Raw genomic sequence first — 26,440 nt, 5'->3', positions numbered from 1 at the left:
ACTCCGCCGGTTAGTGCAGGGGCGGGAGGCGGGATCCACACCCAGGTCCCTCCGACACCAAAGTGGCAAGGGGGTGGGAGGGGAGTCCAGGTTGGGACTGGGGCGCACTCGAGCCGGCAGAGCATCCCTAGGGAGGGGGCGGGAGGCCTCCCCTGCCCAGCTCCGAGCCGGTGGTGCAACGTCCGCCCCCGGTCGCGGGCGCAGACTGGCGGCCGCCTCCGGGCCACGTGGTGCGCGCGGCGGGCGCGTCCGAGGAGCCTGCGGCTGCTCCTGGCTCACAGTGCTCCGGGCGAGGAGAGCGGGCGGACGCCGGGGGCTGGGCCGGTGAGGGCGGCGAGGCAGGCGGAGGAAGCGCAGAGACAGCGGGGCGGCCGGGGCGCTGCAGCCGGCGGCGTCGGGGCCGCGGCCTCTCCTTTCCCGCTCCCCTCGCGTCGGATCCCCGCGCCCAGGGCGCACGGTGGAGAGGGACGCGGCGGAGCCGGCCGGCAGCCATGGAACCGGCCCCCTCCGCCGGCGCCGAGCTGCAGCCCCCGCTCTTCGCCAACGCCTCGGACGCCTACCCTAGCGCCTACCCTAGCGCCTTCCCCAGCGCTGGCGCCAATGCGTCGGGGCCGCCAGGCGCGCGGAGCGCCTCGTCTCTCGCCCTGGCAATCGCCATCACCGCTCTCTATTCGGCCGTGTGCGCCGTGGGGCTGCTGGGCAACGTGCTTGTCATGTTCGGCATCGTCCGGTGAGTCCGCTGCGGGCCGGCGCCGCAGGGCTGGAGCCCGGGGTGAGGGTGGGGATCACGAACTTGGGACCCCAAGCCGGTTCCCTGGACTCCCCGCGCCTCCGCACTTCCTGCAGGGGCACCTGGGGCCCAGAGAGAGGCGAGGCCACTTACATCGAGGGGGACACAGGAATGTGTGTCATCGTGTGTGTGTGTTTGTGTGTGTGTGTGTGGTGGTGGGGGGAGTGCGCCGCGGTTGACTAAATTACATTTGAGCATCTGTTGGCATCCCCTTGCTTCTTTGTGGGACAGTTTGGCGTCAGTTTGTGTGTCTGTCACAGTTTGTGAGTGGATGGTTATGACAGTACAACTGTATGTTTGGACGTCGGAAACATGCCCATGGGGTGGGCAGAGCTGCTCTGAGGTGCCGCGGGCCTTTGGGGAGACTGGTGTGAGGGCACCGTGCAGGCAGGGCGGACAGGAGGGTGCTGGGTGTCAGCACCTCGCCGTGGGGCCCTTACCAAGTCATATTTGGTGCTCATCTGTTGGTGTGAGCTTGTCCCTAACGGTCAGTTTGTGATTCTGTCTGAATGTAACAATGTGACTGTTGTTTCTTGTCAAGCCCTTGAAACCCCGAGGGCGGCAGAGCATCCAGAGTGGCCGTCGTCCCTGTGTTTGTGCAGCTGTGTGTGCCTTTGCCAGTGATTCCTGGATAACATGGGCAACAGCTGTGGGCCGCCAACCGGTTCTCTGTTCCCTTCCGCAGTGGCCATCTGGTCAGGAATTCTGAATAGGGTTCAGAGAAGACTCACGCCCTCCTCACAAATGCCCTCTCCAATTTTCTCTTTGCCTCCTCTAACAGTCTTTTCTTCTGCCAGAGGCAGCAGAGGTTGGTCTGGGCTGGAGTGGATTTTGAGTTTTCATCCCAGGAAGTGAGGTGCTCTTCTTGGAGTTTATGGAGAGTGCTGGGACCTTCTCAGAGAGCCTAAGACGGCAGCTTGCCCCAGAAGTAGCCCTCCTGATACAGCCCCACAAGCTCAGACATGGCCAATAAGGGTTGAGAGGAAAACTTCCATCTTTAAAACAACAAAGATGCCCTGGTATTTACTGTTAGTTGAAAATGGGTCCTTCATGCTGGTGGACCAAGGACATGGCCCTACCTCTCTGGGCTGTGGGTGCCACCATGCTGGGCATCGGTCAGGTCGTGGACTCAGAGGTTAGAAAGATGAACTGTAGTCTCAGCCCAGTCATGGATGCCCAGGCACCATTCTTCCTGCCCTGCCTCCCGTCCGCCTCAGTTTCCCTGTCCGAAGAATGCAGACCCAATCTCCTCAATTGGAAAGCATGAATTCCAGGGTATGGGGTCTCTGCAGGGCAGAACATGGTGTGTTGGAGCATGGGATGAGGTGTGTGGGTGTCAGTGGGCTTCGGCATTGATGATCTCTGGGGGATCTTTGCTCCTCCAGAAAGAATGGCGGGTACAAGAATTCCTGTGCTTTCCATGACTCATCACAAGCAACAGTGGGAGAATTCCCCCCAAGCACAGGTGGGACTGATCTTTGCTTTGTGTCTTTGTCAGTGATTCTCCCCACTTCGCAGGCTTCGAGGCAGGCTGGCCTGGTATGAATCCCTGCTCTGCCACGAACTGGCTCTGTGACTTGGGTGAATCACTTAGCCTCTTTGAGCCTCAGTTTCTTCATCTGTAGAATGAAGTAATGATAAATCTTCCACAGGGTTGTTGTGAGGTGTCAGTGAGAGAGCACATACCGCACTGGCCTGGCACCTGGACCCAGTAAACGGACGCTGTCTGTATAGTGAGGCGGAGGGATTTTCTAGATCCTGTAGAATCCGACTAAAGAAGGGAGCTTAAGGGAGGCGCTTGTCCTAAGGTGGGCCTGAGAGTAGCTGTGATTCTGAGAGCTCCAGGTTCCTGGCACCTGCCCTGTCTAGGGGAGCTCCAGGTGCCCAAGTCTGGAAAAAGCCGAGCGTCAGTGTGTTCGGTCTCATTTCCAACCTTTTCCCCAGGGCCTCTGGCTGGTGGGCTGACTGAGCACAGCTTCCCCACTACCATTGAGCAAGGGGAGGGGGCTCCCACTGCTGAGGGTCCACTGTGGGGGGGCTCTGGGCTCAGCCTGCTAGGGGCATTCCCACACAGCCTTCCTGGAATCGCATTGCAAAGTGTACGCAAGCAGCTTAGTGGGCCCCTAGGGGTCCCCATGTTGCCAAGACATTCCGCTGGTCAACCATTTATGTGAAAACTGTATCTCTGGGTCTGAATGATTGAATCCTCACCTTCAATCCTATGGGACAGGCATTAGAATCATCATCAGTACCCGCATCCTGCAGAGAAAATGAGGAATCTGCGGCTCAGAGAGAGGCAAGGTGACTTGTTCTCGGAGGGTACCACAGTTGGCACCAGGCCCAGAGCTAGAACCCTAGTCTGTGAATTAAGTCCAAAACTTTTCTCCAGAGTTGCCTGAGGTAGAGGAGAGTCAAAGCATTGTCTAGAAGGAGGGTGGCAGAATTCTGTCCCTCCTCTTTTGAGACAAGATCTCTCTCTATTGCCCAGGCTGGAGCGTCGCAATCACAGCTCACTGCAGCCTCGACCTCCTGGGCTTAATGCGATCCTCCCACCTCAGGCTCCTGGGTAGCTGGGACTGCAGGCACACGCCATGCTAACTTTTGTTTTTTTTTTTTGCAGAGACAGGGTTTTGCCATGTTGCCTAGGCTGGTGTCAAACTTCTGAGCTGAAGCGATCCACCCACCTCGGCCTCCCAAAGTGCTGGGATTACAGGCGGAGCCATGGTGCCCGGCTCTGTCCCTCCTCGTGTCTTAGAGTCCTCAGAGAGCAGAGACCTGGGGACTGTGCTCCTCTGCGTTTTTCAGCCTGTGCATTTTAGGCTGCTGTCCTTTGGGGAGGGGGAATGATAAGGGCTGGCGCTCAGTCCTTCCCCATTGAACAGTGAACGAGAGTCTGAGGGCAGGGCAGCCGCCTGGGTCTTGGCTTCTGCTGGAAAAGCCTCAAGGGCAATGAGGAGAGGGCAGCCGGGGCTGGAGAAAGGCCCCTGCTCCCCTGAAGGGCTCCTACAGCTGTGCTCCATCTGCGGTTTCCTGGCAGCCCAAGCAGGGCCTGCCACAACCAATACATGAGCCGGCTGCTGGGTTGAGTGAATGAGTGGTTGAGTGAGTGAATTCTGCCTGTCAGTCCTGAGCTTAGACAGCGTGTGGGGGGTGGGGGGGCAGGTGTGCAAGGGAAGATTCAGAGACCCTTGGGGAAGGAAAGCAGGGTGGTGTAGTGGGCAGAGCTGTGGCTCTGGACCAGATGTATCTGAGTTCAAAGCCACTTACTTGCTGTGTACTCCGGCTAGTGACGAGCTGTCTGAAGCTCTTCTCATTAAAGTGGGAACACCGACAGCGCCTCCAGGGTGGGGGTGAGGATTAAGTGGCATAATGTGTGATATCTGAGCCTTTTAGACCCTAAGCTCTTTGAGAACGTGGAGGGGCTCTGTGTGAAGGACTGAAAAGAATTAACTCATTCTACAACATTCTACACGCTCTGTGCTGAATGCCGAGAAAAAAAACACACCGTGCTCCAGACCTTCCGGAGCTTAGGGTCTGGTGGGAGAAACAGACATTCGTCAGCCAGTCATCCAATAAACTGAAGTTTGTAGCTGTGGTGGGGGCTATCTGTGAAAGTATGTGGGGGATTTGGGAGCCCATGATGGGGGCAGGGGAGGGTCTCAGCTGGGCAGAGAGATCAGAGAAGCCTCTGCAGAGCTAAAGGATGAGGAGGGGAAACTGAGTCAAAAGCTGAGGGAGGAGCTGTGGCTGGGAAGCAGGACGCTGATGAGGGCCTGAACTTAAGAACCAGGAATCTCAGAATTCCAGGTCAGAAGCATCCTCCATCCTGCAGGCCCCACACTCTGTCCTCTCTCCCCTCCAAAGAGTCACCTGAGAAGCTGTCTCATCCTGGGGGGCCTGAGAGGGGCCTCTGGGAATTGTGCTTTTAGCAGACAGCCTGTGGCTGGAGGGAATGAGGCTTCCATGAAGCGTGAGCAGGACTTCTGTGGACAGGTGGTCCCAAGGCAGAGCATCGCCCCCTCCTCCTGCATGTGGGATTGGCCAGCATGATGACTTGTGCTGGCCATGGGGATGCCCTGGTCCTCAGAGCAGACACTGGACAACCCCTCCTTCCGGGCAGAGTCAGTGTCCTCTGCAGGGCTGGCATCTCAGAGACTTCCCATGGGTAGCCCACTGGGTAGGTGCGGTGTGATGGGCTTAGCAGGCCCTTTACCTGTGGCAGGTGACCCCCTCTTCCTCCTGCCTGGCCCAGATCCTGGGTGGCCCGACCCAGAACCTGGGCAAGAGGAGTCAGTGCTTTCCCACCTGGCCTCCTGTCTGTTCCGCAGCCTTCTCTGTCTCCCTGCCTCCTCTGCGCCCTGAGCCAGGTTTCAGCAGGTTTGTACCCTTGCAGCACGCCCTGCCTCCTGCCAGCCCCGGCCAGCCTCCATGAGACGCCTTCAGCCTGTGTGCTTCTCTGCCCGTTGATCTCACCTCAGCCCATGTCTCTTCTGATTTGTCTCCTTGTATCAAATGCTGGCTCTGCTACTTACTAAGAGCTTTAGCAAGTCGGATCGCCTCACTGCACCTCTGTCTTCATCGAGAAGATGTGGGTAATAGTACTACCTCATAGGTACCTTTGTCCTCAGGATTGGATGAAATGATGTTGACAAAGCACCGCGTCTTCCCTCCTATCTGAGGTGACTGCAGCACCCAGCAGGGAGGGGAGTTGGGCCAGGCAGGTGGGCTGTGGCAGGGTCGGGATAGGTGAATAAAGGGTTCTGGTTGTCTCTTCAGTCTCCTGCCGAGGTTCCAGAAGCTGCTGGGGAAAATGCTGAAGTGTCTTCTTAGCAGAATTTGTAGCACTGAATCCCTGTTCTGTTTTTGGAAGCCCCTTGGCTTCTTGTCTCCCTCCCCTCTCTTGGGGTCTGGACCCAGGGTCTCTGGGCCAGGAGAGATTCCAGTGAGATGACACAGTGCAGTGGTAAAGTTTGTGGCTAGAGGTCAGGGAGCGCCTGGTCTCTATCCATGTCCCAGAGGTGTGGCTTTGGGCAAAAACAACTTAACTTCCCTGAGCCTCATTTTTTTTTTTTTTGGATGGAGTCTCACTCTGTTGCCCAGGCTGGAGTGCAGTGGTGCGATCTCGGCTCACTGCAACCTCTGCCTCCCAGGTTCAAGGGATTCTCGTGCCTCAGCCTCCCCAGTAGCTAGGATTAAAGGCGCTTGCCACCATGCCCAGCTAGTTTTTGTGTTTTTAGTAGAGATGGGGGATTTCATTATGTTGGCCAGGCTGGTCTCGAACTCCTGACCTCAAGTGATCCACCAGCCTCGGCCTCCCAAAGTGCTGGGATTATAGGCGTGAGCCGCTGCGCCTGGCTCATTTTATCATTTAAAAAATTGGGGTGATATGACAGGTTATTGGGAGGACTCAAAGAGATTGAGCATGGAAAGGCCGTAGCATAGCACCTGGCATGCCCCGCGCTGTGGTTTCCTGCGGTGGCTGCAGGTGGGCAGAGTGCAGGTGGGCAGAGTGCAGGTGGGCTGTTGAGGCCTGGTCGTCCACGTTTTCCACCTTGGGCCCTTTCCCATGTCCTGCATTGCCTGCACATGTACTCAGTCAGTAAAGCATTTGCTGATGCTAACCCATGCCAGGCCTGTCCAGCCTCAGCTCTGACTGCCCAGACCCATAGCTTAAACCTCCATATGCCCCCTGGCTCCTAACACAGCTATGCCCCGTGCCACCCCCTGGTTAGTTGCAACTCCACGGACAAGTGCAGCTCCCTGGAACTACGGGAGTCCAGGGAGTCCCCAGACCCAGCCAGAGGAGGGGTCGCCTATGCATCATGGAGGGGAGCAGCAGTTGGCTCCCTGGAGAGGTGCAGGTGGAGCATTCCAGATAGAGGGAACCACAGGAGCAATGATTCACCAATTCACCGAGGCTGAGACCAGAGTGCTGGGGACCAGGGTGGCTGTGAGGATGGAGAGGCTGCAGGGACAAAAGCAGGAAAGGGGTCGTAACAGGTGTCCTTCTTACCATAGTGTCAAAAGCACCTGCTGGGTGCTGAGCTTGGCTGGGCTCCGGAGCCACCCATGATTCCTGAGGAGGTACACCTGGTAGAGTAGCCCCAGGTAATTGGAGGCAGGTGTTCTTATGGGGATGGTGAGAGGGAGGGCTGAGGAGAGGCCTGGAGGCAGGCCCAGCATGACTGTGTGAGGAGCCAGAGGCCGTGCTGAGGTTCTAGTCTGGATGTGGGAGCTGAGGCTGGACAGGTCCTCAGGGGTCCCATGGTAAGGTTGGCGTGCTGGGAAATGAGGGAGCTTCGGGTCATAGGCCATGGGGAGGGGGATTTTGGAGCAATCTGTGCAGAATGGTGTTCAAGAGAATGAATTTGGTGTGGGGGTGAGGGTGGATTGGATGGGGAGGGGCTGAACGTGGGGAGACTAGAGAGGGTGGCTCAGGGCACTGAAAAGAGAGCCATGTGACCTTGGACGGGGCCATTAAAACCCTGGCCTCAGCTGTCCCCTTTCTGAAATGGAGGGCTGTTGGACCTAACAAGAAGGCAGGAAGCTGTGCTTGGTGATGCATGCCTGTAATCTCAGCTATTCAAGAGGCTAAGATGTTGATCAGACTGGACAACATAGCAAGACCCCATTTCAAAAAAAAAAGGAAGGAGGCAGCAGGAGGAGGCTGGGCTAGATGACTTCTGGTGAGGCTGAGCAGAGAGAACAAGCAGCAGCCCTAGCTGCTGTTCCTGCTGCATCTCTTGGTCTTGCCTGGAGCCTGCTTCTTTCTGGGTCTTGTGTTCATTCCCTGGGGAGTGTGTGTGACTTACAGACGCACTGGGGTGGGTCCATAGGAGTCACTGAGAACACTGAAAAGCCTCTTCCTAAGCTTCTGCCACATGCCGGAGGCTTCTGGAGCCAGAGGCCACATTGAGGTTGAAGTATGCAAGCTGCACCACAGCCCTGTGATGGGGGCTTTCTGTTCTCATTTGCAAATGGGGACAAGAAGGCTCAGAGGGAGCGAGTGCCTCTCACAGCAAGAGACAGGTGGAGTCGAGATTCCAACCCAGGCCTCTCTGACTCCAGAATCACTCCATGTTTCCATCGCTGCTGCTGTCCATGACATGGCGGAATGGAGGCGAGTGCTGGGGACGTCTAGGTAGAGAAGCTAGGAACGGGGATGGGGTAGAGGGTAGATTGCTGTCTGCAAATCTCTGAGGCCTCTGCATGGGGTGGCTGCAGTTGAGAGCCTGGGCATTGGAGCCAGACTGACCTGGAATTACATCCCAGCAGTGCCATTTACTAAGAGAGTGAGCTTGAGCAATACACACACACCGTCTCTGAGCCTCAGCTTTCTCATCTGTGAAATGGGAGTAGCGATAGACCCTCATAGAGTGGTTATGAGGAGCTCACGAGGCCTGATGTGAGGGACTTCAGCACAGAGCTAGGCATTTGGTATGTGGTCAATAAACATTTTCTGTACTTATGACTATTTAGAAGAGGAGTCACACTTGCTTTGCATTCATTTGATTGACATTTATTGAGCCTTAGAGGAACTAGATTTTTTTTTTTTTTTTGTGATAGTCTCGCTCTGTTGCCCAGGCTGAAGTGCAGTGACGCGATCTTGGCTCACTGCAACCTCTGCCTTCTGGGTTCAAGCGATTCTCTTGCCTCAACCTCCTGAGTAGCTGGGATTACAGATGTGTGCCAACATACTAGGCTAATTTTTGTATTTTTAGTAGAGATGGGGTTTCACCATGATGGCCAGGCTGGTCTCGAACTCCTGGCCTCAAGTGATCCACGTGCCTCAGCCTCCCAAAGTGCTGGGATTACAGGTGTGAACCGGAACTAGAATTATTGAGTGGGTGGTATAGGGAAACTTTATCAACTCAATATCATAAATTTTTAGCTGGGTGCAGTGACTCACGCCTGTAATCCTAACACTTCGGGAGGCAAAGCAGGAGGATCACTGGAGTCCAGGAGTTCGAGACCAGCCCAAACAATATGGCAAGACCCTGTCTCTACAAAAAAATTAAAAAGTTAGCTGAGCATGGTGGCATGCACCTGTAGTCCCAGCTGCTTGGGTGGAAGGATGGCTTGAACCCAGGAACTCAAGGTGACAGTGAGCTATGATTGTGCCACTGCAGTCCAGCCTGGGCAACAAAGCAAGATCCCATATCTCAAACTCCTGACCGCAGGTGATCTGCCTGCCTCTGGCCTCCCAAAGTGCTGGGATTACAGGTGTGAGCCACCGCATCTGGCCTGAGACCCCATATTAAAAAAAAAAAAAAAAAAGAAATTTTCTTCTACAATAAAAGGTAACAAACTTATTTCAGAAAATGTGGAGAAATTTAAGCAGAGGCAGACATTATCCATAATCCTACCACAAAGAAAAGAGCTTTTTCATCTTGGTGTATTTCCTTCCCATCTCTTTTCTGTCTCTCTTTGTGTTTCTCAATTTTATTTATTTTTATTTATTTATTTTTTTTTGAGACAGAGTCTTGCTCTTGTCACCCAGGCCGGAGTACAATGGCACAATCTTGGCTCACTGCAACCTCTGCCTCCCAGGTTCAAGCAATTCTCTTCCCTCAGCCTCCCAAGTAGCTGGGATTACAGGTACCTGCCACCACGCCTGGATAATTTTTGTATTTTTAGTAGAGACAGGGTTTCACCGTCTTGGCCAGGCTGGTCTTGAACTCTTGACCTCAGGTGATCCACCTGCCTTGGCCTCCCAAAGTTCTGGGATTACAGGCGTGAGCCACCATGCCCAGCTTATTTTTATTTTTGAGATGGGGATCTCCTTATGTTGCCCAAGCTGGTCTCGAACTCCTGGACTCAAGTGATCCTCTCACCTTGGCCTCCCAAAGTGCTGGGATTATAGTCATGAGCCAACACACCCAGCTTTGTTTTTCCATTTTAGTGAAATCAGGGTCACATGTCAAAGTCATGATCGCATTGCATGTAATATTTTGTGAGATGCTTATTCACTTAACATTATATGGTAAGCATGTGCTCTTCTAGTTTGAAAACATGATTTTTGATGGCTACATTGTATGAATGTGTTCTTTTTCCAGTGACTTTTATAATTTCCAATATTATGCCAATCTAAATAATGCTGCTGCTGCCCAGGCATGGTGGCTCACCCCCATAATTCCAGCACTTTGGGAGGCTGTGGTGGGAGGATCACTTGAGCCCAGGAATTCAAGATCAGCACAGGCAACATAGCAAGACCCTGTCTCTAAAAACGAAAAAAAAGTAATCATACATAATGCTGTGAACATTCTTGGACATGTGTGTTTGTGCACATCTCATTATTTCTTTCTTTTTTTTTTTTTGAGATGGAGTTTTGTTCTTGTTGCCCAGGCGGGAGTGCAATGGCACAATCTCGGCTCACCGCAACCTCCGCCTCCTGGGTTCAAGCGATTCTCCTGCCTCAGCCTCCCGAGTAGCTGGGATTACAGGCATGCATCACCACGCCCGGCTAACTGTATTTTTAGTAGAGATGGGGTTTCTTCATGTTGGTCATGCTGGTCTCTACCTCCTGACCTCGTGATCCGCCCACCTCGGCCTCCCAAAGTGTTGGGATTACAGGCATGAGCCACTGCGCCCGGCTATTTCATTATTTCTATAAGAAATTTTCCCACAATCAAAGCTCTCCAAGAAGGTACGGGCTGCTGTGTAAGGTAGGGAGCTTCCTGTCACTGAAGTGTGCAAGTAGACACTGGGAAACCACCGGGTGGAGGTTTGGCCCTGGAGATTCAGGTGGAGAAAAGACAAGCAGAATTTCAGGCCCCTCTCACCATGGCTGAGATTTTATTTTATTGTTTACTTATTTATTTATTTATTTATTTATTTTAGACGGAGTCTCATTCTGTTGCACAGGCTGGAGTGCAGTGGCGCAATCTTGGCTCACTGCAACCTCTGCTCCCCTGGGTTCAAGCGATTCTCCTGCCTCAGCCTCCCAAGTAGCTGGGATTACAGGCATGTGCCACCATGCCCGGTTAATTTTTTTTTTTTTGTATTTTTAATAGAAACGGGTTTTCACCATGTTGGCCAGGTTGGTCTCGCACTCCTGACCTCAGATGATCCACCTGTCTCAGCCTCCCAAAGTGCTGGGATTACAGGCACTCAACCCTGAGATTTTAAAAAGAATGACTTTTAAATGCTGTGATCTCAGATTCTCCTTCCCCCTTGCCTGGCAGATGTCTGGACTTTGAGAGGCAGGGGGCTGTGCAAGGGCAAGGCATGATTTCATTAACCTCAGAGTCCTGGGACTTCAAAATCAAATTGGCCACATGGAATGTCATAACATGCACAGGAAGAGGGATAATCGTGGGGGTAGAGCAGAAAGTCTGGCTTAAATGAAAAATTTACCATCCTCTGCAGGCTATAGTGGCCCCATTACCGGCTGGGGGCTGTGGGGTGGAATGAGGGGGTGTCTGGGCTGTGTTCTACTGATTTATAGTTCCCAGTGCAGCTGCAGAAATCAGCAGCTTTGTCTCTGGCCAGGAAGGGTGTGTGCAGAAAGAATCTTGTCTTCTGTAGCTTTCTTAGTCTTTTTTTTTTTTTTTTTTTTTTGAGATGGAGACTCACTTTATCACCCAGGCTGGAGTGCATTGGTGTGATCTCGGCTCACTGCACCTTCCACCTCCTGGGTTCAAGTGATTCTCATGCCTCAGCCTCCCAAGTAGCTGGGATTACAGATGTGCACCACTACACCCGGCTATTCTTTTTTAAATAAATAAATAAATAAATAAATTAATTAATTAATTAATTTGAGACGGAGTCTTGCTCTGTCACCCAGGCTGGAGTGCAATGGCGCCATCTCGGCTCACTGCAACCTCCGCCTCCTGGGTTCAAGCAATTCTCCTGCCTCAGCCTCCTGAGTAGCTGGGATTACAGGTACGCACCACCATGCCTGGCTAATTTTTGTATTTTTTGTAGAGACGGGGTTTCACCACGTTGGCCGGGCTGGTCTGGAGCTCCAGATCTCGTGATCCGCCTGCGTCGGTCTCCCAAAATGCTGGGATTACAGGCGTGAGCCACTGTGCCTGGCCAATTTTTGTATTTTTTAGTAGAGATAAGGTTTTACCATGTTGGGCAGGCTGGACTCGAACTCCTGACTTCAGGTGATCCACCCACCCCAGCCTCCCTAAGTGCTGGCATTACAGGTGTGAGCCACCGTGCCCAGCCCGTCTTTCTTGATAAGTAGAAAGAACTCAAACTTCAAGGTCCTGTGAGGTCAAAAAAACACCATTCAGGCCGGGCGTGGTGGCTAACACCTATAATTGCAGCATTTTGGGAGGCTGAGGTGGGTGGATCATTTGAGGTCAGGAGTTTGAGACCAGCCTGGCCAACATGGTGAAACTTTTTCTCTACTAAAAATAAAAAAGTTAGCTGGGCGGTAGTGGTGCATGCCTGTAACCCTAGCCACTCGGGAGGCTGAGGCAGGAGAATTGCTTGAGCCTGGGAGGCGGAGGTTGCGGTAAGCCGAGATCGCATCACTGCACTCCAGTCTGGGTGACAGAGTGAGACCCTGTCTCCAAAAAAAAAAAAAAAAAAAAAAAGCCCCATTCAAAGAACGCTACACAGGGAGAGGCAGAATTTTCCTCCCCTGTAGAAATGACCAAGGCATAGAACTGTGACTCATGGATGATGGTTCTTTTTCTTTTTTTCTTTTTTTGAGATGGAGTCTGGCTCTGTTGCCCAGGTTGGAGTGCAGTGGCGCAATCTCAGCTCACTGCAGCTCCACCTCCTGGGTTCACAGCATTCTCCTGCCTTGGCCTTCCGAGTAGCTGGGACTACAGGCGCCCGCCACCACGCCCGGTTAATTTTTTTTTTTTGTATTTTTAGTACAGACAGGGTTTCACCATGTTAGCCAGGATGGTCTTGATCTCCTGACCTTGTGATCTGCCCGCCTCGGCCTCCCAAAGTGCTGGGATAACAGGCGTGAGCCACTGCGCCTGGCTGATGGTTCTTTTTCTTGAGCACCTATTTTGTGCCAGGCACCCTGCCTAGAGATGTGTATATATTATCCCATATAATTTTTGCAGACCTCATAAGAGGTGAGTGTGTTGTCCCCATTGTATACATAAGGAAACTTGAGGCTCAGAGAAAGGACATAACATGCCCAAAGTCCCAAGATAATTTTGAAATCAGAAGAGTGTTGTTCTGAGCCCAGAGCCCACACTCTTTTCTTTTTTTTGAGACGGAGTCTCGCTCTGTCGCCCACGCTGGAGTGCAGTGGCGCGATCTCGGCTCACTGCAACTCTGCCTCCCAGGTTCACGCCATTCTCCTGCCTCAGCCTCCCGAGTAGCTGGGACTACAGGCGCCCGCCACCATGCCCGGCTAATTTTTTTTGTATTTTTTGTAGAGACAGGGTTTCACCATGTTAGCCAGGATGATCTCGATCTCCTGACCTGGTGATCCACCTGCCTCAGCCTCCCAAAGTGCTGGGATTACAGGCGTGAGCCACTGTGCCCGTCCAGAGCCCACCCTCTTAACCATTGCCTTGTTCTCTGCCACCTTGTGTGTCAAGTTCAGCCCCTCTGATTTACAAATGAGGAAACCGAGACCTGAAAAGGTTCTGTGTCTTTTGAGTCCATGGTCAAGGCTGGACTAGAACTGCTTTTCCTATCCCCTTGCTCCCTCTCCTTGTGTCTCTTTGCACAAATGGGATTTTCCAAAGTGAGAGAGAGGCAGGGAGTGGCTGGAAATAGCAGTACTTGGGAACACAAGAAGTAGGTTCTTTTTTTTTGAGACAGAGTCTCACTCTGTTGCCCAGGCTGGAGTACAGTGGCACGATCTTGGCTCACTGCAACCTCCACCTCCCGGGTTCAAGTGATTCTCCTGCCTCAGCCTCCTGAGTAGCTTGGATTACAGGTGCATGCCACCACATCCAGCTAATTTTTGTATTTTCAGTAGAGACAGGGTTTCATCATGTTGGTCAGGCTGGTCTTGAACTCCTGACCTTGTGATCCGCCTGCCTCAGCCTCCCAAGGGGCCAGGATTACAGGCGTGAGCCACAGCGCCCAGCCCAAGAAGTGGGTTCTTACACAGGGCAGCCTGGCCTAGGGGCTACTGATAACACATGATAGGCCTAAAGAACTCCAGGTTCCCTGGGGCAAGGCCAACAGCAGGGGAGGCAGCCCTGTCCTTCAGCAGCAGGGGGACTAGGGTTCAAATCCAGCTTCTTGCTGGCTGTCCACTTTTGAACTCAGCGTGCTGTCTGTTTTCTCATCTGTGAAATGGGGATGATAGAAAAACTCTGCATCATTGGGTTGTCCCCCCTGAAGTACCAGGCAGAGTTCTAGGTACTTGGGATGCAACAGTGATGAAGACACAGCCCTTGCCCTCATGGAGTTGACAGTCTAGTGGGGAAAAGATGGACAGTAAACAAATAGATGTAAGGCCAAGGCTATAGGCAGTGAAGTCAACCGAAACAGGCATTGGGTGAGAGGGTGGCGGGGCTGCAGTTGTACAGGCATACCTCAGAGATACTGTGGGTTGGGTTCCAGACCACTGCAATAAAGCAAATATCTCAAAGCAAGTCACACACATTTTTTGGTTTCCCAGTGCATATAGAAGTTGTTTACAGCTGGGTGTGCTGACTCATGCTTGTAATCCCAGCACTTTGGGAGGCTGAGGTGGGCAGATTGCTTGAGCTCATGAGTTAGAGCCCAGCCTGGGCAACATGGCAGAACCCTGTCTCTACAAAAAAATACAAAAATTAGCCGGGTGTGGTGACATGCACCTGTAGTCCCAGCTGCTCGGGAGGTTGAGATGGGTGGATCGCTTGAGCCCGGGAGGTCAAGCCTGCAGTGAACCGAGATCACGCCACTGCAGTGAAGCCTGGGTGAGAGAGCCAGACCCTGTCTCAAAAAAAAAAAAAAAAAAAGTTGTTTATACTGTAGTCTATTAAGTGTGTCATGGTATTATGTCTAAAGAAAAATATACATACTTCAATTTTAAAATACTTTTATTGCTAACAAAATACTAATGATCATCTGAGCCTTCAGCAAATCATAATCTTTTTGCTGGTGAAAGGTCTTACCTCAATATTGATGGCTGCTGGTTGGGGGTGGTGGTTGCCGAAGGTTGGGGTGGCTGTGGCAATTTCTTAAAACAAGGCAACAGTGAAGTTTGCTGCATCAACTGAGTCTTTCTTTCATGAAAGATTTCTCTGTAGCATGTGATGCTGTTTGATAGCATCTTACCAACAGTAGAACTTTCAAAATTGGAGTCAGTCCTCTCAAATCCTGTTGCTGCTTTATCAACTAAATTCATGTTATATTCTAAATCCTTTGTTGTCATTTCAACAAAGTTCACAGATCTTCTTCACCAGGAGTAAGTTCCATCTCAGGAAACCACTTTCGGCCAGAAGCGGTTGCTCACGCCTGTAATTCCAGCACTTTGGGAGGCCAAGGTGGGCGGATCCCTTGAGTTCAGGAGTTCGAGACCAGCCTGGGCAACGTGGCAAAACCTTGTGTCTACAAAAAAAATACAAAAATTAGCTGGGCGTGGTGGTGTGTGCCTGTAGTCCCAGCTACTAGGGAGGCTGAGGTGGGAGGATTGCTGAAGTCCAGGAGGCAGAGGTTGTAGTGAGCCGAGATTGCACCACTGTACTCCAGCCTGGGTGACAGAGCAAGACTCTGTCTCAAAAACAAAACAAAACCAAAAGAAACCACTTTCTTTCTTTTTGATTTTTGTCTCACTGTGTTGCCCAGGCTGGAGTGCAATGGCTACTCACAGGCACGATCATAGCTCACTACAGCCCCAAACTCCTGGGCCCAAGTGATCCTCTTGCCTCAGTCTCCTGAGTAGCTGGTAGTACAGGCGCATGCCATTGCGCCTAGCTTCAAGAAACCACTTTCTTGCTCATCTATAAGAAGCAACTTCTCATCCATTAAAGTTTTTTCATGAGATTGCAGCAGCAGCAATTCAGTCACATCTTCAGGCCCCACTTCTAATTCTAGTTCTCTTGCTATTTCTACTACATCTGCAGTTACTTCCTCCACTGAAGCCTCGAACCCCTCAAAGTCATCCATGAGGGCTGGAATCAACTTCTTTAAAACTCCTGTTAATATTGGTTTTTTGTTTTTTTTCCCCCCCCAGAGACACAGTCTTAGTCTGTTGCCCAGGCTGAGTGCAGTGATCATAGCTCACTGCAGCCTCAAACTCCTGGGCTCAAATGATCCTCTTGCCTCAGTCTCCCAAGTAGCTGGGACTACATGTGTGTGCCACCATGTCTGGCTAATTTATTTATTTTTTATTTTTATTTTTATAGAGCCAGAGTTTCTGTGTTGCCTAGGCTGGTCTCGAGCTCCTGGCCTGAAGGGATCCTCCCACCTCAGCCTCCCAAAGTACTGGGATTACAGGTGTGAGCCACCACACCTGGCCACAAATGTACCTAATGGCAGCTAGAATGGTGAATTCTTTCCAGCTTTCAGTTTACTTTGCCCAGATCCATGAGAGCAATCACTATCTATGACAGCTGTAGCCTTACAAAATGTATTTCTTAAATAATAAAACTTAAAGGTTAAAATTATTTCTTGATCCATGGGCTACAGAATGGATGTTGTGTTAGTAAGCATGAGAACAACTTAATCTCCTTGTACATCTCCATCAGAGCTCTTGGGTGACTAGGTGCATTGTCAATAAGCAATAATATTTTGAAAGGAATCTTTTTTTCTGAGCAGTTTGTCTCAACAGTGGGCTTAAAATACTCTACAACCATGCTGTAAACAGATGTGCTGTCATCCCGGCTTTGTTGTACCATTTATAGAGCACAGGCAGAGTAGATTTAGCATAATTCTTAAGGGCCCTAGGATTTTTGAATGGTAAATGAGCATCGGCTTCAATTTAAAGTCACCAGCTGCGTTAGCCCCTAATGAGTCAGCTTGGCTGGATGCGGTGGCTCATACCTGTAATCCCAGCACTTTGGAAGCCGAAGAGAGAGAGTCGCTTGAGCTCAGAAGTTCGAAGCTGCACTGAGCTATGATCGTGCCGCTGCATTCCAGCCTGAGTGACAGAGTGAAACCCAGTCTCTTAAAAAAAAAAAAAAAAAAAAAAAAAAAAAAAAAAAAAAAGCCAGGGGCGGTGGTTCACGCCTGTAATCCCAGCACTTTGGGAGGCTGAGGCAGGTGGATCACCTGAGGTCAGGAGTTCGAGACCAGCCTGACCAACATAGTGAAACCCTGTCTCTACTAAAAATACAAAAATTAGCCGGGTGTGATGGTGTGCACCTGTAATCCCAGCTCCTCGGGAGGCTGAGGCAGGAGAATCGCTTGAACCCAGGAGGTGGAGGTTGCAGTGAGCCGAGATTGCGCCACTGCACTCCACCCTGGGTAACAGAGTGAGACTCTGTCTCAAAAAAAAAAAAAAAAAGGAGAAAGAGGGAGCATCAGTCTCTCCTTGAAGCTTTGTAACCAGGCACTGACTTCTCTCTAGGAATGAGAGTCTAGATGATATCTTACTCCAATAGAAGGCTGTTTTGTCCCCTTGAGAATCTGTTGTTTAGTGTAGCTGCCTTCATCAGTGATCTTTAAAGCCTCTGCCACCTTCAAACTTTTCTTCTACAGTTTCCTCACCTCTCTCAGCCTTCCTAGAATTAAAGAGAATTAGGGCCTTACCCTGGATTAGGCTTTGGTTTAAGGGAATGTTGTGTCTGGCTTGATCTTCTATCCAGACCACTCAAACCTTCTCCATATCAGCAGTTAAGTGTATTTTGTTTCCTTTCTTACTTTCTTTCTTTTTTTAAAGACAGAGTCTTGCTCTGTTGCCCAGGCTGGAGTGCAATGGCACGATCTCGGCTCACTACAACCTCCACCTCCCAGATTCAAGTGATTCTCCTGCCTCAGCCTCCTGGGTAGCTGGGATTACAGGTGCCCGCCACCACACCAGCTTATTTTTTGTATTTTTAGTAGAGATGGGGTTTCACCAGGTTGGCCAGGCTGGTCTCGAACTCCCGATCTCGGGTGATCCACCCACCTTGGCCTCCCAAAGTGCTGGGATTACAGGCGTGAGCCACTGTGCCCGGCCTTCTAGATTTTGATCTAAAGTGCAAGACATGCGACCCTTTCATTTTCTTTTTATCTTTTGAGACAGGGTCTCGTTCTGTTGCCCAGGCCGGAGTGCAGTGATGCAGTCATGCCTCACTGCAGCTTCAACTGGCTGGGTTCAAGTGATCCTCTTTCCTCAGCCTCCGAAGTAGCTGGAACCACAGGTGTGCACCACCATACTCAGCTAATTTTTTAATTTTTTGTAGAGATGGGGACTCACTTTTTTCCCAGGCTGGTATTGAACTCCTGAGCTCAAGCAATCCTTCCAGCTCAGCCTCCCAAAGTGCTGTGATTATAGGTGTGAGCCACTGCACCCGGCCCTTTCTTTCACTTGAACACTTAGAGGCCATTGTAGAGTTATTAATTGGCCTAATTTCAATATTGTTGTGTCTCAGGGAATAGAGAGGCCTGAGGAGAGGCAGAGAGATGGGGCAACGGCCGGTCAGTGGGGCGGTCAGAACATACACATTTATCAATTAAGTTCATCCTCTTATAGGTGTGTGATTTGTGGCACTCCAAAACAATTACAGTGGTAGCATCCAAGATCACTGATGGCCAGGCACGGTGGTCATGCCTGTAATCCCAGCACTTTGGGAGGCTGAGGTGAGAGAATCGCTTGAGCCCAGGAGTTCCAGACCAGCCCTGGCAACATAATGAGACTCCATCTGTACAAAATGAAAACAAAATAGCAAGGTGTGGTGGGACATGGCTGTAGTCCTAGCTACTTGGGAGGCTGAGGTGGAAGGATTGCTTGAGCCTGGGAGGTCGAGGCTGCAGTGAGCTATGATAGTACCACTGTACTCCAGCCTGGGCAACAGCGTGAGGACCCAGTCAAAAACAAAACAACAACAACAACAAAAACACTGATCACAGATAACCATAAGAGATATAATTATGAAAAGTTTGAAATATTGCAAGAATTACCAAAATATGACACAGATACAAAGTGTGCACTTGCTGTTGAAAAAATGGTGCTGATAGACTTGCTCATAGCAGGGTTGCCACAAACCTTCAATTTGTAAAAAACACAATATCTACAAAGTGCTTTAAACAAGGCATACCTGTATATGGAGAGGTCAAAGAAGAGGAGACAAATGAGCAGAGGACTGTTGCTTGGAGGAAGAGTGTTTTAGGCAGAGGGAACAGCAAGGGCAAAGGTTAAGGGGGATGATGCTGTATGGCTTTAGCGCAGGGCCTGGCCCACAGCAGGAAGCCATTGGTGATAATGAGGCCTTTTGGATCATTGCCCAGCACCTGGGAACCAGGGCAGGAATTAAGCCAGAGCGGAGACGCTGCTTCTCCTGGCCCCACCAGATGCTGTCCCCACCAGATGCCCCTGCAGGACAGATGGAGACAATCTGTTTCCCTTGGTTACAAAAATCATCCTCCCACAGTGCTGGGAAATACCCCACATCTAGTGATTTTCCATTCCTCCCTGAGGGGAGCGAATGGAGCTGTCCTGCTGGGAGGGGCAGGTTAGCCACAAGACACTCCTTCCACCTGCCTAGGCCTTGTCCCATATAAGAGAGGGCTCGGCCGGGGTGCAGTGGCTCACGCCTGTAAGCCCAGCACTTTGGGAGGCCGAGGTGGGTGGATCACGAGGTCAGGAGATGGAGACCGTCCTGGACAACATGGTGAAACCCTGTCTCCATTAAAATATAAAAATTAGCCGGGCGTGGTGGCGTGCGCCTGTAGTTTCAGCTACTCAGAAGGCTGAGGCAGGAGAATCGCTTGAACTTGGGAGGTGGAGCTTGCAGTGAGCTGAGATCCTGCCACTGCACTCCAGCCTGGGTGACAGAGTGAGACTCCGTCTCAAAAAAAAAAAAAAAAAGAGGGCTCAACAGCAAAGCATAGCATACTGACTCGGTCGGAGTTAACACCAAAAATAGAACTGCTGACTTTTTTCGTTCTTTCAGTGATCATGGCTCACTGCAGGCTCAACTGCCTAGGCTCAAGTGATCCTCCCACCTTAGCCTCCTGAGTAGCTGGGACCACAGGCACCACCATGCCTGGCTAATTTTTTTATTTGTAGAGATGAAGTCTCACTATGTTGCCCAGGCTGGTCTTGAACTCCTGGGCTCAAGTGATCCTCCTGCCTTGGCCTCCCAAAGTACTGGGATTACAGGCGTGAGCCACCATGCCTGGCTGACCTTTCTTGGATGCTGACAAGGTGGCCAGCTTTGTGCCAAGCTCTATATGAAGCATTGCACGTAGGTTATCTCATTTAATTCAGCCAACTCTATGAGGTTGGTACCATGTTTCTCTCTATTTGACAGATGAGAAAACTGGGGCTCAGAGATGATAATTCACTTGCCCAGGGCCTTTGAACTGAGGCCCCTTGACTCTCAGAGCTCAGAGGTACAAAGTGTCCATGAAGCAATGTCCATGAAGAAGGCTGAACCTATGATACCCTCTGATTTCCACTGTGGAAAAATGACTTTGTGATACAGCCAGGGATTGGGAGAGGCTGTGGAGCAGAGCAGACTTATTTGTAATGTCATTAAAATAATTTTAAAAATAATCCATTGTTAATAAACAAAAGGAAAGTGAAGCTCTTTTGGGTCCCAGGCAGAGAGATGGCATAAGAAGTAAAGGCCAGGCTCAGTGGCTCCTGCCTGTAATCAAGTCAGTAGGAGGCCTGCTTTGGGAGGCCGAGGTGGGAGAATCGCTTGAGCCCAGGAGTTCAAGACCAACCTGGGCAGCACAGGGAGACCCCATCTCTACAAGAAATACAAAATTAGCCAGGAATGGTGGCACACACCTGTAGTCCCAACTACTTGGGAGGCTGAGGTCAAAGAACTGTTTGAGCCCGGGAGGTGGAGGCTGCAGTGAGCTGTGATTGTGCCACTGCACTCTAGCCTGGGTGGCAAAGTGAGACTCTGTCTCAAAAAAAAAAGTAACATACAGCATGGCCAAAGGCCTGGAGTCTTCCTGGGCTTTTCGGAATGCCTGGCTTTAGATCTCAATTCTGTTCATTCTACACTCCTGGATGAGCACCTTTCATCTTTTGGGTCACAGTTTCTTCTATAAACAAAATGGGAATATACTGAGACCCACTTCCTGGGGTGGGTGTGATTCAAATGAGAGAACGTGTGTGACGCTCTGCACAGGGGCTCCCTAGCCCATTGTCCTCAAAGGGTATTTCTTTGCTGAGGAGCTGGGTGGGGACAGGTTAAGGAAACTGTAACATCTACATCACTGTCACCAAGAATAATAAACTTGTGGACATTATTTATGTGGAATTGTGGGACTGAAACATTAAGTTGGCAGATGGTGAGGACTCAAAATCATGAAGAACCGAGAAATTACAACTGTGGCAAAAATGAGCCTGTGTTTGACAAGATTAGAAGGCTTTCTACAGGAGACCTTGCATGCAAAATCTCACTGAGTCTTCACAACACTTCTATGAGGTAGGAACAATGTAATGTGCCCATTTTACAGGTGAAGAAGCTGAGGCTCAGAGATGAAAGACTTTTGCCTAAGGGCACCTGGTTAGTGTCTGACAGCAAAGCCCCCCATGTGATGGTGGGTGTCACTGCCCTTTTCCAGCTCAGGAGACTGCGTGGCTCTGTGGCACCAGCCTTGGCCTAGAGCGTGGGCTTTGGGTCTGTATCAGGCATGATCCTATCAGAGAAAAAGCACCAGTAGGACATATTTCAGGGAGTTGGCTTATACCGTTGTGGGGTCTGGCTGGGCAAGTCTGAAAGTGGTAGGTGGAAAACTCAGGCAGGAGCTGATGCTACAGGTGGAATTTCTTCTGGGAAATCTGTTTTGTTCATAAGGCCTTTGAACTGATTGGAAAAGGCCAACCCAGATGATCAAGGATAATCTCCTTAAAGTCAGCTGATGGCAGATGCTAACCACAGCTACAAAATCCTTTCACAGCAACGCCTCGATTAGTGTCTGATAAAATAGCCGGGTACTATAGTCTAGCCAAGTCGACACATCAGACTAACCATCACGGGGCCAGACAGACCTGGGCTTGAGTCCTGGTGCTACAACCTGTCAGCTGTGTTTCGTTGGGCAAGTTTCCCTGACTCTCTGATCCTCAGTCCCCTCATCTACCAAATGCCATGGTAGTGCTTACTGCATTTGGCTATCAGGATTAAATGCAATGATATAAATCACAGTGCCTTCATCCAGTGCCTGTCACCTAGAGAGAGGGAAGACACACACAAAAGTAGGTGGTCACAAACCAGTGTTCTGTTTTTTTGTCGCCCAGGCTGGAGCGCAGTGGTGTGATCTTGGCTCACTGCAACCTCTGCCTCCTGGGTTTAAGCGATTCTTCTGCCTCAGCCTCCAGAGTAGCTGGGATTACAGGTGCACTCCACCATGCCTGACTAATTTTTGTATTTTTAGTAGAGACAGGGTTTCACCATGTTGGCCAGTTTGGTATCGAACTCCAGACCTCAGGTGATCCGCCCACCTCGGCCTCCCAAATTCCTGGAATTACAGGTGTGAGCCACCACGCCTAGCCTTGAACCAGTGTGTCCCCATGACAGTGCTGCTGCTTGTTTCTATGCTTGCATTCCCTTTTACTAGTTCCTCCTGGAGGGCAGGAACTATGTCACATTCATCCTCAATCCTGTTTCGTAGCTTAGTCCCTCACCCTAAGGAGGCATCACTAAGTATTTCTTTCTTTCTTTCTTTTTTTCTTTCTTTTTTTTTTTTTTTGAGATAGAGTCTTGCTCTGTCATCCAGGCTGGAATGTAGTAGCTCGATCTCGGCTCACTGTAACCTCCACCTCCTGGGCTCAAATGATCCTTCCACCTCAGCCTCCCGAGTAGCTGGGACTACAGGTGTGTGCCACCATGCTGGGTAATTTTTAAATTTTTGATAAAGACAAGGTCTCCCTATGTTGCCCAGCTTGGTCTCGAACTCTTGAGCTCAAGTGATCCTCCCACCTCGGACTCCCAAGGTGCTGGGATTACAGGTGTGAGCCACTGTGCCCATCCAGGTACTCCTTAAATATCCAGATGGCACTTTGTTAACGAGATTTGGTCTGTAGAGTTGTTGGGATCTATAATAAAAATCCCCCAACTATGAGACAAGAGGGCAGTAAGATGTGTAGGAACCTCAGGCTGCTGTCTCCTTCAGAGAAACTCCTTACTTTTCAGCTTAGAGAGTTTTTCCTCCAGGGAGCCTTCTCTGATTGCTCCCCACCACCCTTCCAGCCAATAGGTAACCCATCTCTGTGTTCCCACAGTGTCCTGTGTGTCCCCCGCCATTGGAATAGGGACTATGCACTATTTCAGACACCTGTTTGCTCCCCTGTTCTGCTCTCCCCACCATGAGTGGGTGTGGGGTAGAGGGAGTATATCCTTTGTTCATAGCTGGAGCCCCAGCAGAGGGTCCAGCACTCAGAGAGCATGTCACTAGGTGTTTGTACAAAGGACATGTCCTATTTCCAGAGGTCCATGGTCTGATATGCCACATCCTTGTGGGAGTCTGCGTTCTTGGGCCCCCGTTGTGCCAGCTGCCCCATCCCTGGTCCAGCCACCCCTAAGCCAGAAGCAGAGCCAGAGTGGTGGGGAGGAGCTGCTCTTCCCTGTCTGCCATGAGTGTGTTGTTCTTGAACTGAGCTGAATGAGGCATCTGTCCTGCTTCTTGTTGAGTGTGACCCAGCTGGCCTCCCTGCTCATGTTCAACTCTGGGGCCTGGATTTCTCTGTTCCAGCCTTTAATCTTCTCCTATGACATGCTCTCTGGGCTTCATTATAATTAACCACTTTCCTTCCTCAGGCTGTGCCAAAACTGAGACAGCTAATTAATTTCTGGCCACTTGCCACTCATTAAGTGGTGGGCAGGGATGCAGCCTGCAGCTCTTGCTGCCCAGCTGGGCTTGTTTTGCCAGTCGTGGAGGGCAACCACCCTTTGTCTGCAAATAGAGGGAGCCCCAGCTGGACCCCGGCTGACTGGCAGTAGCTTCATTGAAGTTATTTGTTCCCCCGCAGTGGGCAGAGCCTTTGTGATCACTGTTGTAGATGTGCCTTGGTTTCCTCATTTGTAAAATCAAGAGAATGAACTTGTCCTGCAGGGAGAAGATTGGGTGGTGCTTAGGAGTGCGGGTTCTGGAGTCCAAGGAACCTGAGACCCAAGCTAGGCCCTGCCATCCCCAGCTGTGGGCCTCTGGGTGAGTTACTTCATCCCTCTGAGCCTCAACATTCCCCACCTGTAAGATGGGGAGAGCAGTGCTCACCTCCTGTGGCGGTTGTGCGGATTTAGTGGGTTATGGAGCACATGGCTGCCACTTAGGAGGGAGACTGGCACATAGTGAGCGCTCGTAAACGCTCTCTCCTGCTAGGCTAACTTTCTATATTCTTGACGGAAAAAAGTCCTTCTGTTGTGAGAGCTAGGGTGTGGAGCAATTTTAACAGACATTGCTTCTGTGTTTAGGCCATGCCTGGTGAGATGGTTAGACCCTTCGTATTAGTTCCCTAGGGCTGCTGTAGCAAATTGCCATAAACTGGGTGACTTAAAACATTAGACATTTCAGCCGGGCGCGGTGGCTCACGTCTGTAATCCCAGCACTTTGGGAGGCCAAGGCGGGTGGATCATGAGGTCAGGAGTTCGAGACCAGCCTGGCCAATATGGTGATACCCCGTCTCCAGTGAAAATACAAAAATTAGCCGGGCTTGTTGGTGGTGGGCGCCTGTAGTCCCAGCTACTCAGGAGGCTGAGGCAGAAGAATCGCTTGAACCCGGGAGAGGTTGCAGTGAGCCGAGAGCGCGCCACTGCACTCCAGCCTGGGTGACAGAACGAGATTCCATCTAAAAAAAAAAAAAAAAAAAAATTAGACATTTCACAGTTCAGGAGGCTAGAAGTCTGAAATCAAGGTGTTGGCTGGGCTGTGCTCCCTCTGAAGGCTCCGTGGAAGAACACCTGCTGGCCTGGCTTTGGTGGTTGCTGGCAATCCTTGGCATTCCAGTTACCTCACTCTAATTTTTTCCTGTTTTCACATGGCCATGTGTGTCTCTGTGTGTAGTGTCCTTTGTTTGAAACAGGGCCTCTCTCTGTTGTCCAGGCTGGAGTGCAGTGGCATGAACACAGCTCATGACTTCCTGGGCTCAAGCAATCCCAAGTAGCTGGGACCACAGGTGTGTGCCACCATGCCCAGCTATTTTTTATAGCAATGGTCCGGAACCTTTTTGGCATCAGGGACCAATTTCGTGGAAGACAGGTTTTCCATGGAAGACAGGTGTTCCATGGATGGGGGTGGGGTGGGGGAAGGGGGATAGTTTCAGGATGATTCAAGCTCATTACATTTATTGTGCACTTTATTTCTATTATTATTACATCATAATATATAATGAAATAATTATACAACTCACCGTAAGGTAGAATCAGTGGGGCTCCTGAGCTTGTTTTCCTGCAACTAGATGGTCCCATCTAGGGATGATGAGAGACAGTGACAGATCATCAGGCACTAGATTCTCATAAGGAGCTTGCAACCTAGATCCCTTGCATACGTAGTTCACAATAGGGTTCACGCTCCTATGAGAATCTAATGCCACTGCTGATCTGACTGATCTGACAGGAGGCGGAGCTCAGGTGGTAATGCGAGCAATGGGGAGTGGCTATACATACAGATGGAGCTTCACTCGCCCACTGCTCACCTCCTGCTGTGTGGGCTGGTTCCTATAAAACAGGGTTGGGGACCAGGTGTGGTGGCTCACAGCTGCAATCCCAGCACTTTGGGAGGCCGAGGCAGGCAGATCACGAGGTCAGGAGATCAAGACCAGCCTGGTTAACATCGTGAAACCCTGTCTCTACTAAAAATACAAAAATTAGTTGGGCATGGTGGTGTACACCTGCAGTCCTAGCTACTCGGGAGGCTGAGGCAAGAGAATTGCTTGAACCCAGGAGGCGGAGGTTGCAGTGAGCCAAGATCGTGCCACTGCACTCCAGCCTGGTGACAGAGCAAGACTCCGTCTCAAAAAAACAAAAAACAAAACCCCCCCCCAAAAACAGGTTTCAGGACCCCTGTTTTATGGAAAGTCTCACCATATTGTCCAGGCTGGTCTTGAACTCCTGGACTCAAGTGATCCTCCTACCTCAGCCTTCCAAAGTGGGATTACAGGTGTGAGCCATCACACCCAACTCTCTTCTTGTAAGGACACCAGTCATATAAGGACCCACCCTAGTCTAGTATGACCTCATCTTAACTAATTACATCTGCAAAGTCCCTATTTCCAAATAGTGTCACATTCCGAGGTTCCTGGTGGACATGGATTTTGGGGCACACCATTGAGTTCGGTATACCCTCCCAAGGCTTACTTTCCTCCTCTGTACACTGAGGATGGCAGCAGTTTCATAGGGTTTTTGGAGTGATTAAATGAGATGATCTCTGTAAATGTCATAGTAGCATTCAATAGAACGTGTCAGTTGTGTAAGCACTGAGTCCACATAGCTGCTGAGATGGAGGTGGTGGTGAAATGATGACAGTGATTGACATGGTTCCATTCATGGACCTACCCTACACTGGTTAATCACTAGACACAGGGACCTAGAATGTAGACATCTGCTAAGAGCCGGGGCCTTGTCAGAAATTCTGAAGTCTTGGACAGGATTCTCCTTCCCCTTTAGCCTCAGCCACCTTCAACCTCAT

General features: G+C 50.8%; 1 protein-coding gene across 1 annotated transcript in view; it reads left to right on the top strand.

Annotated features, from left to right (window-relative positions):
- The first annotated feature begins 244 nt into the window (after positions 1-244).
- OPRD1 (opioid receptor delta 1) overlaps positions 245-26,440 on the top strand; it is a 59,200-nt gene continuing 33,004 nt past the window's right edge. The window contains exon 1 of the mRNA XM_002811158.3: positions 245-730. Within this exon, the coding sequence (XP_002811204.2) occupies positions 492-730 (239 nt within the window). The 5' untranslated portion in view covers positions 245-491. The remainder of the gene's footprint in view (positions 731-26,440) is intronic.

The sequence above is a fragment of the Pongo abelii genome, chromosome 1 (assembly GCF_028885655.2).
Source record: "Pongo abelii isolate AG06213 chromosome 1, NHGRI_mPonAbe1-v2.0_pri, whole genome shotgun sequence".
Lineage (NCBI taxonomy): Eukaryota > Metazoa > Chordata > Mammalia > Primates > Hominidae > Pongo > Pongo abelii.
The sequence above is the reverse complement of the archived record's forward strand: the minus strand, read 5'-3'. Positions and strand labels throughout refer to the sequence as shown.